The sequence below is a fragment of the Macaca nemestrina genome, chromosome 17 (genome assembly GCF_043159975.1).
Source record: "Macaca nemestrina isolate mMacNem1 chromosome 17, mMacNem.hap1, whole genome shotgun sequence".
NCBI lineage: Eukaryota > Metazoa > Chordata > Mammalia > Primates > Cercopithecidae > Macaca > Macaca nemestrina.
This window is the reverse complement of record NC_092141.1, coordinates 46,434,585-46,448,838: the sequence shown is the minus strand read 5'-3', so window position 1 is coordinate 46,448,838 and position 14,254 is coordinate 46,434,585. Positions and strand designations below refer to the sequence as shown.

The window sequence follows — 14,254 nt, the reverse complement described above, 5'->3', positions numbered from 1 at the left end:
TTTGGTGGTGGGAGGGCAGACACCATTCAGTTTCTTCCAGAAAAGGCTCCTCTGCTTTCCTAACTAGGAAATTATAGAATAGGCTGTTAGCTTTCTACAAATAAGGTGGGAGAAAGGGAGAGGTTTCAGAGAGTAACATAGAGCTTTTCCCTTGTACCTCATTCCAGCCTTCTTTGCCTGGTATCCTCTATTCTGGAACTTCTGTGGTTCAGTTTTTCCAAAGAATAAAATTTCTTTCTTCTCGCGAGCGGAGGTGGATGGTAGAGGTGGTTAGTCACTTGGCCGTGTGGGATAATGGAGAAGGGCCAAGTGGTTCTGTTCCTTCTCTTTTTCCCACCTTGCGTGGTAACTGCCAGAGAGCTGATCCTCACAGGAATTCTGCAGCCTAATACAATTGGCTTCATCTTCACTTTTATTCACTCTGGGCATTTGGGTGATAACTCCTGCATGTCCTTACTGTCTTGGAAAAATTTATGAAAATATGCACTCATTAGCTCTCCCTTTCTCTTTTTTCTTGTAAGTTAGTATTTATTTTATTCCTCAACTGTCTCTTAAAGGGGTTGAGAAGAGAGAAACTAATGTGTTCAATCTGCCATTTTTAACTGTTTCTAGCATGCATTTTTTTCTAGTGAAAGTATTATAAATGTTGATTAGATGCTTAGTAGTACTATTAGTGCTGTTCCTCAGGTATATTGGTATGGGTTAAATAGGTTTCTGTGGCCGACCTGAAAACCTAACTGTATCTATGATTTTCCCCTAGGACTAGAGGTATAATCAAGCCTTTCTGAATTGATTCTCTGGAGGAATTTTAACAGACTAGAGCAAAAACATTTTATCTGTCTCTCCATTTTCCAAATCACATAGAAAATTACTACAAATACTGTATCATCATTGTTGAAATAAAAGGCTCTAATTTTAGTAGAAAGGTTTATTTGTAAAGTTAAAGCTATACAAATTAAAATCAGAAAATTGAATTCTTCAGCCAATATCCTCAAATCTTTTTTTTTTAGCAACTTTTTTGAAAGCAATTTTATAATTAAATTTAAACCCAGTGATAATGGTAGCTGTGGGAAACAGTAATATTTGTTTAACTGTATTTTTTGTTGTTGTTGCTTTCTTTTTCTTACCATGGACACAACAGAATCTTCTGAAATATTGGACTGAATAAACTACACCTAGCTAGATAGACCAATAAAACAATCTTCCAAGTCATGAATGAGTAAAAATAGTCATACAGAGCGCTTGTGTGTGAAAATGTAGCTCGGACTATATATAGTACACAAAGTGCTTGAAAGTAAATGCTGCACCAACTTGGTGTTGGAATTGTGGAGACCACTGCAAGTGTAATAGATCCACTGCAGTTGTGAGCTCCAATTTCCAGCCTTCGGCAAGGGCATATTCTTCCCGAGGATCACCCTGTTGTGCTGAGGCAGCCTTCCATGAGCACTTCCTCCCCAGTGACCCTGACTGCCCAGTCTCAAGGGATCTGAGAAAATTAGGAAAACCAGGAATGGTTGTTGTAATCTTTTGTGTGGCTGGAACAAGGTAAGGGCAATGAAATGCAATTATTCCATTATTTTCCTTCCTTTTAATTTTTCTTTCTCTTTTATTTCTTCTTTATAATTATTATTAACCACTCCCTCTCACTCCCCCTACTCCTTGCTTCTGACAGAATATTGACTGGGAACCAGAAGCCCATTTCTGCTTAGCCTTAAGGGCAGCTGTTTACACAGCAGCAGTGTTACATAGGTTTACTGTGTCGTATGTCTGTGTAACACTGGATTTGGATCTTGTATTTAGCTGCCAGAAGTGACTGTGATGAAGTAGGAGAGATAAACTGATAGATTGGCTGCCAGAAAGATGTTGGGAATCAATCAGATAAACAGGGTAGAGAAATAGCTTGCTGTTTTCTAGTGATAATAAAACCAGCGGCTTCTGGTCCCTGCATTCTTAAACATAATTGCTGTGGTAATAATGTCCAAAATAAGCAAATGAAAAAACATCACGGGAGGTTTTCTAATTGCAATTGAGATATCCTTTTCCCTTTTTCAATAAAGATTCATCTTTTGGAAGTGAATATTTTTATAAATTTATTTTACTTCTTCCAGTGCCTACTTACATAAACATATGACATTAGAAAGAGACCTGCTTTCAGAGGGATTTATTTCTGTTTCTTCATCCTCCCACAGGCTTCAGCTATTTGATTTGGTGAAATATCTCTATTGCCACCGTGCCTCACCTACAAAATAATGGCTAATTTTTATGAAGAAACAAGTTTTAAGGTCAAACTTGGATTATTGACAGATGATTAGCAGAACTAGTTTATCTTAGCATCTTCACTTAAATTTCTCTCAGAAGATTTTTGGAATTTTAATCTCTGTTTCTCTTTCTCTGCATATAGTACTTGTAGTTCTATTATCGTAATTTAGGGTTTTTCTCCTTTAGTGTTTAACTTTTAAAACCATTGCTTCTCTTCACCCAGGACTTTTAAGATTCAGTGCAGATTCATAAGTCTGTACGAAAGGTACAGACGCAGATTTCAACTGGGTGCAGTGGAGTCAGGGTTAAAATGACAGTAGAAGAGTCATTTAGAATAACTCCCATGGAGTTTATTATATGGGACGAGAGACTAATCTTCTGTGGTATATTTGCAGTATACAAATGACTTTCTTTAGGTTCCCTCCCTCTTAAAATTTTTTGGCTATGAATGTGTTGGTATCATGTGTGGCTAAATCACTTAATACCAAGCGTGGTAGAGTAGCAGGTATGGGAAACAAGAGGATGATGCGCACACTTTTAATTACGAACAGTAAAGGCTTTTTGCCTGAGGAAGACCTTTCTGACTGTTGGAGGTTATAGTTCAGAAGTTAACCTTGCACCATTATCCTATTGGTGAGGAGCTGATGCATTTCCCTTTTTGCCACATGGCCCTTCCCACCTGACCTTTTAAAGATTCTCCATTGATATCGATGGAGTGAACAAAACTAATCATAAAAACAATGAAGGGAATGTTGCACACTCATTGATGTATTTGAAATGAACTGCAGTACAATAAGTCTTCCAAATGGACTTCTGTTCTCAGCTACTGCTAGAGCCACCTTTTTTTTTTTTTTTTTTTTTTTTTTGAGACGGAGTCTCGCTGTGTCTCCCAGGCTGGAGTGCAGTGGCGCGATCTCGGCTCACTGCAAGCTCCGCCCCCCGGGTTCACGCCATTCTCCCGCCTCAGCCTCCCAAGTAGCTGGGACTACGGGCGCCCGCTACCACGCCCGGCTAGTGAGCCACCTTTTTAAAGATATATAACTATGAAAGGGTTAAAGGGAATTCAGTAATGCTCTTGCCACTGTGTTGTCCCTTATTGATTGTAGTTTTAGAGCTGCCACTATGCCATTCAGAATTCCTTCTCTGCCCTTTTAAACCAGTTGTACTGGAAGATGATAAGTAAATTTATTGCTTTCCTTTTTCCCCTAGCTCCTTCGAGAACTCATAGAACGGAAGACCAGCTCCTTGGATCCCAACGATCAGGTGGCCATGGGAAGGTAATCTAGATACAGCTTTCTGTTCATGCAAGCAGCCTATGTAATAGTTTCTCCCCTTGAGTTCCTTTAAGTCTACCTGCAAAGCAATGATTGGTCCTATAATTATTGAAGTTAAGCAAGATAACAAGAGCTAGAAAGAAAACGTGACTAATTGTTTACCCTACATTGCCTAAAGTACAATTTGAAAAGAAATTATAAAACACCAATGTGTTTGTTTTCAGAGTTTGTTTTCCCAAGTCTTTCTGATGCTCTTTGCTCCCTGGTTTGCGTTGTGATTGTATCCATATCAATCTGTTGACCAGTGGATACAAAGCAGCCACCCAAATGTGAGCTCTCAGCTGTCAGAACATGGCACTGCACACAACAGGTTCCTTGCTCTCAGTCGAATCTGCTTTGTTAGAGTCTGCCCTAATTTAGACCTCCACCCCTTCAGTAAAAGCTTCAGCACAATTAGAAATGGTACGTGGCAGCATTACCCAGATGTCAGGGCAGAATGTAAAGTAGTGAAGGAAGGCTCTTGTGTGTATGCTTCATCCTGTGGTTGGAAAATAAAAAGGGCATTTAGAGTGCTACCTAATGAATAGTGTACATTTAAATAGCCATGAGCCATAATTTGCAAAAGCATGAAAGGAAACAAAAGCTGCAAGTGCCAGAATGGGATTCTAGGCAGAGCAGCCTTTCGAGAAAGCAGTGAAAAATTTGTGTTGATGAAATAATTTTATTTGAGTAAAATATTATTTGAATTTTAGGGTAGGATGTTGTTGATGTTTCGTTTATCTCTGGAATGTTATAGAGAGCTGTTCACTATAAATTTAATGTGATAGAGCAAATTGCATTTAAGTGGTGATTATATTGTACATTTATCTGACTTTACAATAAAATAGATTATGGTAATTAAGATTATATTAAGATTACAGTAATTGGATTTCCCTAGATTTTTTTTTTTTCTGGTGTTGAGTTTTCGTTGTATAAATCAGGTAAGATGACTAGCTGCTGCTGCTGTTTCTCCTTCTTTTTCTTTTTTTCGCTTTAGTTCATATGAGCAATTTATGAAGATTTTCTTAGCCTAGTATCCCTTATTGAAAAATTAATTCCTTTGTATCTAAAATGACTGCAGAATATGTGAATCTTGTTTGGATTCTGATCCAAACAAGCCAACTGTAAAATTGAGACATTCCAGGAAATGTGAAGACTGACTGAATATTTGATAATAAAGAATTATTGTTGACTTTTTTTTTTAGATGTGGTAATGGTATTGAGATTATATTGAGGGGAGAAGAGTCCTTATATCTCCTCTTGTATAGCAACACGTACTGAAGTATTTATAGATGAAATGAAAATTAACAATTTAAAACAAATAAAATTAAACAATTGAAAACAATTGAAAACTAGTATCAGTATCAGTAGTGGATAATTATTTAAAAATTAGGAAAAATTGGAAAGCACAAGAAAAAGCACTGAAGGATTACCAAAGGGAGAGTTAGATTTTAAAAATTCATGCATTCAAACCAACCAGCAGTTGCAACATTAGTAATAGAACATGCTGCATAGCTAAAACATTAAAAGAAAACCCAAGCAGCTATACTAAATTTGATGGGTTTGCCTGCAGACTGGTAGATTTAGTGCTTGTCACAGCAACTCCAAATACTAAGGAGCATTGTTAACCAAATTTGCTGTAGAATTTCCCAGCTGCCATTTGCTGTTTTACCATTACACAAATCCTGTTCAATTGATTAGTCAGTTTGGCCCCAAACTATCTTAAGGAACTTGATGTAGGTTGATGATTTCTTTCTGCAGGTTGTTAGAATAATTCCAATTTGTCAATATGTATAACTATTTTTGTTAGTGATGATGCATAATATTGCTTGTGAATTTTCCAGGCAGTGGCTTGCAATCCAGAAGTTACGAAGCAAAATCCACAAAAAAGTAGATAGGAAAGCCAGCAAAGGCAGGAAACTTCGGTGAGTTCCTTTTCAGAAAAAATGTCAACATATATTGTGTATGTATCTCTTCTCTTTCATTCTGGCTGTTATGTCATTTTTCTTTTTCTTCTGATGATTCTGTTTTTAAGGATCAGAAAAATAAACAATATTTGAAGGTTTTTGCAACTCAGTTTTTCTTATTCTAAAATGGAAATATAGTTTCATTGACTTTTGTGCTACTGTTGTGAATGGATGAGTGAAATAATATATGCATTCCTTTGAAAGAGAAAAAATAAGAAAACAAAAGATAGTTGAAATTGTATTAATTTTAACAATTAATTTCTATAGAAACATATAAAAATGTTATGGCCAGACGCAGTGGCTCATGCCTGTAATCCTAGCACTTTGGGAGGCTGAAGTGGGCGGATCACTTGAGGTCAGGAGATCCAGACCATCCTGGCCAACATGGTGTCTCTACTGAAAATACAAAAATTAGCTGGGTGTGGTGGTGGGCTTCTATAGTCCCAGCTACTCAGGAGGCTGAGACAGGAGAACCCGGGAGGCGGAGGTTGCAGTGAGCCAAGATCGTGCCATTACACTCCTGCCTGGGCTACAGAGTGAGACTCCATCTAAAAAAAAATAATAAAAATAAAAATGTTATTGTCTTATTGGTCCATTTTCATGAGCCATATGTGCACACAGTATGCTAAAAAGATATAAGTGAAGGACTACAGGGAATGTTAACGAAGTTTTTAAATGAGAGGAGAAATAAAATGTTTATGAGAAAATAGAGAAATTGCTGAGTTTAGGAAAACCCTCCCCTGTGAGTTCTTTACAGAGTTTTATAAGGGCACACATACGAGAAGGAGCAAAGTGGAAACTGACCTCGCTGTACTGTTAGACTTGGTAACTGCCGTGTGTGTGTGAAACACAGTATCATCACACAAAGTCTCAGTGTCAAAGAGACTGCCTGTAATTCAGGTGCACACTGAGAGAAAATCTTAACTTGTTTTAGGACAGTTTCAGGCAGGTAGTTAAACCCACATCCTTATTAGAACCTGCCTGTCATTAAATTCCCTTTAGACAAATGTGGGTCTGATTTTTAAAGATCTTCAGAGAAGTAGATTTTTTCAGTTACTTTAATTAACTTGTTTTAGTATTTACCACAACTCATCAGGAAATGCTGATTTTTCTTTAACTTTGCAAAAGTACACAGTATCATCAACTTTGCAAAGTATCATCCTTTGATTTAGGGTCGCTTTTTTTAAATCTCAGGTTAAATTGTTAGAATTTGCTTACCTCTTTTTATATCTTGAAATTTCCAAATTTTCATAGTTCTCTAGGTTCATTTTTAGAGGTGAAGAGCATGGACTTAAGACCCAGACTGCCTGAGTTTGAATCCCAGCTTTGACATTGATTAGTAGCTACTTTGGGCAAGACCCTTTAACTCTGTGCTAGTTTCTTCATCTGTAAAATGGATATGATAATATACCAGCCTTGAAGGGTTGCTGTGAGGATTAAATGAATAGTATATGTATGGCTCTTAGAATAGCACCAGGTACATAGTAAGCACTATATAAGTGTTTATTGCCATTACTGCTGTCATTATTATTGCTACCAGTATTCCAAGGTTGGGTCAGTCTCTTTTCCTAGTGTTCATTTATTTGTTTACTGACACGTCTCTCCTGTACCTGTCTCCCCCCAGCCCACTTCAAGGATTTAAAGAAGAATGTTACTAATAGTACTTCATAGGTGACTAGGCTGAATAATTATCTTATTCTTTATTTTGGGGAGCAAATTTTTCTCCAGTAATGTACTTTTAAAATTGTAATTTTATGAGGACATAAATGTTCTCTAGAAGGAAGAGCTTAGGATTTCAAATCACAAGACTTGCGTTCAAATCCTGGCTCTGTCTGGTGATATGATTTTGGTTTTGTTCTTTATTCTCTGGGCCTCACTTTTCTCATTTACTAAGTGGAGATAATCCTGCTTTGGGGATTTGGTATGGGAATTAAATGAAATCATGTGCAAATATCTGGTACATAGTAGGCATTCAAAAATGTTCGATTTATCAGTTTGAAAGGAAAAAAACCAGGATTTTGTTTTAATAGCAACTGCTTTTTATATTAATGAATTCAACTAGCTTCATTAAACTGTTGATTACAGGTATGTGTCAGTGCAATTAGATACCTTTGCTTTTGCAGCATTTCGATAGCGGTGGAGATCCCCACATTCTCATCTATCCAGAGGCAGTAAAATCTTATTCTGGCAAGAGGCATTCTTTTTAAACAGGGTTAAACATGAAAATATTAAATAATAAGTGGTTTTACTGTCCTTCACCCTCTAGGAAGATGGTCATTAGGTGGTAGTTAAGACCCAGTCTGCCCTCAGGGAGCGTACACATCATCTGTGGTATATGTGGAGGATTGGTTCCAGGACGCACAAACACTCCCACACCCCCACCCCTACAGACACCAAAATCCACAATGCTCAATTTCCTTATATAAAATGGCATAGTATTTGCATATAACCTACACGCATCCTCCGTATACTTTAAATAGTCTCTAGATTACTTATAATCCCTAATTCAATACAAATGCCATATAAATAATTGTTATACTACACCGTTTAGGGAATAATAACAAGAAAAAAAATTGGGACATATTCAATGTAGACACAATCATTTATGTCTTAAGTATTTTTGATCCATGGTTGATTAAATCTGTGGATGCTGAACCCACAGAATCAGAAAGCCAACTAGTCTGGAGAGGGTGGCAGACCCTAGCTAACTGAGGTACTGTGTGGGTGGTGTAGCAGTAGAAATAATCCTGCTCCACCCTTGAGGGATGCAGACTGCTCAGGAAGACTTGCACAAGAAGACATCCTCACTGAGCCTGAGAGATTAGTAGGTGTTTGCCCAGTGGAAGGCAAAGAGAATGTGTGCAAAAAGGTTTGTAAGCTTGAGAGAGTGTGGGGCCCATTTTGGGAACTGTAATTTGTTTTGGCAGAGACTTTTGTAGCAAACTGGGATTTGAACTAATTGGTCTGATTCCAGAGCCTGTTCTTCTAACCTCTGGATGTTGAATTGTTTCACTGCTAGGACCAACTGGCCTGTACAGGCACCAAAAGTGAATATGAGAGAATGACAGGAGATAAGGCTGCATGCATGGGTGAATGATAGATCATGGCCATGTTAAGAATTTTGGACTTTATTCTGTAGACTGTAGTGAGTCATTGAAAGATTTTAGGCAGAGGAATATTGTTATCACATTCACATTTTAGAAAGATGATTGGCTGGGCGCAGTGGCTCACGCCTGTAATCCCAGCATTTTGGGAGGCTGAGGCAGGTGGATGGCTTGAGGTCAGGAATTTGAGACCAGCCTGGCCAACATGGTGAAACCTCGTCTCTACTAATAATACAAAAATTAGCCAGGTGTGATAACATGTGCCTGTAGTCCCAGCTACTCCAGAGACTGAGGCAGGAGAATTGCTTGAACCCAGGAGGCAGAGGTTTCAGTGAGCAGAGATCATGCCACTGCACTCCAGCCTGAGTGACAGAGCGAGACCCCGTCTAAAAAAAAAAAAAAAAGGTAATTGTAGGAGATTTTCTATAAAGGACTAGAAAGTTATGAGAGCGAGGCCTGGAAGGAATAGGAGATGACAGATTGAGAGACATTTATACAGGTGAGTAGTTTTTACTTAGGAGTGGCCGCACATGAAGAGGTAAAGGAAAGTGAGAAGGTTGGAATGACTCCCAGGGTTTCAGGGAACTAGATAGGTCTTGGTAGTAATCATTGATATGTGTAAAAGAGGGGCTGCAAGTAGAACATCTTTTTTGTTGTTGTTTTTTGAGGGAAGGAGTGGATTCAGTTTCTGACCCTTCAGAAATCCAAGTTGAGAGATTTTTCAGTCAAGAGGAGGATGTAGGTATTTATTAGTTGATAGTTTGGCAACAGCTTAATTGCTGTTTCCCGGGGAGAGTACAGTGTGACAAGAATACAGAGTGACAAGAGTAGAATCCTGAAGAATGTCAACATACGTGAGATAGACAGGGTAAGAGGAGCTCGTAAAGAATGCTGAGGAACAGTGGCCATTGAGGGAGGAGGGCAGGAGGAGGTTAGTGACAGCGGTGAATACAAGACAGTTGTTTAGTAAGGGGTCAGGAGCGCCTGGTGCGTCAGAGAAATCACAAAGGGCAGCAGCATTTCATTTATGATCACATTTCTTCACGTGAAATATTTGCCTTTGGTTACTGAAGAATTCCAGAAACCTCAAACTAAAACTTTCCATACTTAAAAGGCCTCTAGAATTTCTGTGTAAACTTTTACTGTCTTGATTGGTTTGTTTCATAAAAGCCTTTTGGAATCCAGTTATAGAGGGAATGAGAGAAATAGAAAACCACCACTAGGGAAACCCCACCCTAATGATTTTTGCAGGCAAGGTTCACCCATAGATGCTAAAATCAATGGGCAAAAGTTTGAGGAGAAACTGTACTTATATGGTCTCTAAGTATCTCCCCCAAGATATTTGTCCATTACGAAGAGAAACATAGTGGCTTTGCAATAATCTAGCAGATGCCACCTTAACCAAGTGTTCAAGATGAACAGCACCAGTAAAGAGACATATCCACACCCCCCTGTCTTCAGTAGAAAGATACAACATCATTTCTGTGGCATTCTTGCCACAAAATGCCTAACCTTAATCTCATCATAAAACAGCATACAAACCCACATTGTGAGACACTCTACCAAATAACTGACCTGCACTCGTCAAGTGTCAAAATAATGAGAAAACAAGGACTGAGGGACTGTATCAGATTTCAGAATAAGGAGACATCACAGCAAGTTGTAATGTGAGGTCTTAGAAACCTAAAATTATTACAGAACAAAAAGTTTGTAATATGAGTTCATGTGTGTTGAATTGGTTTTGGTTTTGTCATCTGTACTCACCTGGCTCATCTTGAGACCATAAATGTGAGGATGTGGTCAGAATCAGGGAGTAGTCTTTACTCAGCAATAGCATAGCAACGGACATCTCCAGAAATCCCCGGTCAGGCACTGCTAAGCAATTTACATGCAGAGGCAGAAAGAGCGCAAGCTCTGGAGCCAAACTTCCTAGGTTTGAAAGCTGACTTTTCCATTTCCCGGCCTGGAGACTTTGGACAAATTTCTTTACATCTCTGTGCTTCAGTGTCCTCATCTGTGAAAGGAGTATGATCATAGAAGTGACATTTCATAGGGTTGTTATGCAGATTAAATGAGCTAATTCATGTGATGTAACATTGCCAGCATTACATAGTTAGTAAGTAGCAAACTGGGATTTGAACTAATTGGTCTGATTCCAGAGCCTGCTCTTCTAATCTCTGGATATTGAGTTGTTTCACTGGCAAGACCAACTCTATACAGGCATCAGAATGATGCCTTGGCTACCTTAGCATCCTTTCCTAAGGGGTTAAACCAAGTGGCCCTCCCAGGCTAGATGAGAATATTATAAACAACTTTCTAGAGTTAGACTTCAAGAACAGACAGTGTATGCCATCTATCATCACTGATACTAGGGCCCAACACTGAGCAGTTTTTGCTCCTTGTTTGTGATAGGGTTGTACATGTAAGACTTCCAGAAATGTAGCAAAGATTAACATTACCTTCTAGAAACAGTTTAAATAATAACACTTCATTAGTTCAAATGATACAGCCTGGTCAGACTTGCTAATTGGATGCTAGAAAATAATGTTTTTTAAAAAAAATTTTGGTTTTTGGAAATACAGTAATTATAATTATTGATTATCAGTATTCTAGTCAGCATTACATATAAGTGGATTTAGTTATGATTTAATCAGAAATCATAATGTAAGTTGATCAAACTCCCGAGCCTTTAATAATATGATGTCTTACTGTGTTGGTCTGTTCTTCCACAACAAAATAATATTTATCTTTTCTTAGTATGGTTGGGAAAAGGTGATTTAATATTAAAACATACACCCGTTTTCAGTAGTATTGAGATTAGATGAATACGTTATGCTAAGTACAGATTACTAAATGGTCTTTAATCTGATTTCTTCCTAAAGCCTATATTTCATCATGTAGTTAATAGTTATTAACTATATTGTATTAAATGTAAAGATATTCTACAGCGCAGTGACATCTAATAAAAATATTAATATGTATTTTTATTATTTAATATTATACATGCAATTTTAAATGTTCTAGTAGCCACATTGAAAAAGTAAAAAGTAAAAGATGAACTTGATTTTAATAACAAATTTCATTTACCAATATATAAAAATATTATTTCAAAAATTTATTATTTTAAGAATTATTGATGACATGTATTTTTTTTTGTCCCAAGTCTTCAAAATCTGGTTTGTATCTTATACTTAATTACAGTACATCTCAGTTCAGACTAGCCCCACTTCAAATGCATAGTAGCCATGTGTGGCTAGTAGCTACTGCATTGCATAACACAACTGTAGAGTATAGTTCATAGTCTTTGTCTAGAAAGTGAATTAAACCCATCTGTGGACACAGCCAAGAATAGTAATCATACTTTCAGATGGACACTGAAGTTTAGTGAGGCCTAAGGACATTAAAAGATACATTTAATTAACAGTATTTTTGCTTTATATTTAAATAAAAAGTTATAAATATTTATGCTCATACATTGACACAACTTTTGGGAGGGCATTTTGACTCAGTCGGGTTTACATGTGCATACCTTTCAACTCAGCAATTTCACATCTCAGGGTTATGTATTGGCCAGGCTCAGTGGCTCATGCTTGTAATTCCAGCACTTTGGGAGGCTGAGGTGGGAGGATCACTTGAGCTTAGGAATTTGAGACCAGCCTGGACAACATAGCAAGACCCTCTCTCTACCAAAAAAAAAAAAAAAAAATTTAAAAATTAGCCAGGCGTGGTGGCACACACTTCTAGTCCCAGCTCCTTGGTGGTGGTGGGGGCTGGGAGGCAGAGGTTGGGGGATGGCTTGAGCCCGGGAGGTCAAGGCTATAGTGGGCCGTGATCGCACCACTGCACTCCAGCCTGAGCAGCAAAGCAACACCGTATCTCAAAAAACAAAACAAAACATCACCAACAAAAGACAGGTCTTTTTTCATTTTATAAAAAGTGAATAATTAGACTGGGCGTGGTGGCTCACGCCTGTAATCCCAGCACTTTTGGAGGCCAATGCAGGTGGATCACTTGAGTCCAAGAGTTTGAGACCAGCCTGGGCAACATGGTGAAACCCCGTCTCTACTGAAAATACGCATATTAGCTGGGCATGGTGGTACACTCCTATAGTTCCAGCCACTCAGGAGGCTGAGGTGGGAGGATGGCTTGAGCCTGCGAGTCAGACGTTGCAGTGAGCCGAGATAGCACCACTGCATTCCAGCCTGGGTGACTGAGACCCTGTGTCAACGACAACAACAAAAAGAAGTGAAGAATTAGAAGCAATGTATATGTTCAAAAATATGAAAATATGGTACTTCTGTTCCTACCGTTATATGCAGCCATTTATAAATTGTTTATGGGACATTGCTTATAAGGCTAGGTGAGGAAAGAATTCATTCAAAATTATATGAATATATATGTAAAAGGATCATTGTGTGAAACAAACATAACAACAACTGTCTATAGGTAGAAGGATTTTGTGTGGGATTTGTTTTTGTTTTTTAGATAAGCTTATACTCTGTAGTGAGCCGTGATCACACCACTGCACTCCAGCCTGAGCTACAAAACCCAGACCTGAGGGCTCACTGCAGTCTCAACCTCCTAGGCTTAAGCAATCCTTCCATCTCAGCCTCCCGAGTAGTTGGGACTACAGGCACATGCCACCATGCCTGGCTAGTTTTCTTACTTTTTTATTTTACTTATTTATTTTTTTGAGACAGAGTTGTGCTCTGTCGCCCAGGCTGGAGTACAGCGGCCTGATCTCGGCTCATTGCAACCTCCACCTCCTGGGTTCAAGCGATTCTCCTCCCTCAGCCTCCCGAGTAGCTGGGATTACAGGCGCGCACCACCACGCCCGGCTAATTTTTGTATTCTTAGTAGAGATAGGATTTTGCTATGTTGGCCAGGCTGGTCTTAAACTCCTGACCTCAGGTGATCCACCTGCTTCAGGTTCCTAAAGTGTTGGGATTATAGGCATGAGCCACTGCACCAAGCCAGTTTTTTTACTTCTTGGTTTTTGTTTGTTTGTTTTATTTTTGAAACAAAATCTCTCTCTGTCACCCAGGCTGGAGTGCAGTGGCGTGATCTCGGTTCTCTGCAACCTCCATCTCCCGGGTTCAAGAGATTCTGCTGCCTCAACCTCCCTATTTACTGGGATTACAGGCGTGTGCCACCACACCCGGCTAATTTTTGTATTTTTAGTAGAGATGGGGTTTCAACATGTTGGCCAGGCCGGTCTTGAACCCTGACCTCAGGTGATCTGACCCACCCCTGGCCTCCCAAAGTACTAGGATTACAGGCGTGAGTCACCGTGCCTGGCTAGTTTTTTTTACTTTTTGTAGAGACAGGGTGGTGCTATGTTGCCCAGGCTGGTCTTGAACTCCTGGGCTCAGGCGATCTTCTGCCTGGCCTCTCAAAGTGCTCAGGTTATAGGCATGAGCCACTGTGCCAAGCCAACTGTATGTGTTTTCTGTGTGGGATTTGTTTTTTTTAATTTTTTGTATTTTATACCTTTTGTATTACTTTTTTTCTGTTGATGTGGGAGTACAGACAGGGTCTTACTATGTTGTCCAGGCGGGTTTTGAACTCCTAGCTTCAAGCGATCCTTCTGCCTCAGCCTCCCAAAGTGCTG

General features: G+C 38.9%; 1 protein-coding gene across 1 annotated transcript in view; it reads left to right on the top strand.

Annotated features, from left to right (window-relative positions):
• LOC105476880 (apoptosis antagonizing transcription factor) overlaps nucleotides 1–14,254 on the top strand; it is a 112,462-nt gene that overhangs the window by 71,686 nt on the left and 26,522 nt on the right. The window contains exons 9-10 of the mRNA XM_011733171.2: nucleotides 3,469–3,536; nucleotides 5,417–5,497. Of these exons, the coding sequence (XP_011731473.2) occupies nucleotides 3,469–3,536; nucleotides 5,417–5,497 (149 nt within the window). The remainder of the gene's footprint in view (nucleotides 1–3,468; nucleotides 3,537–5,416; nucleotides 5,498–14,254) is intronic.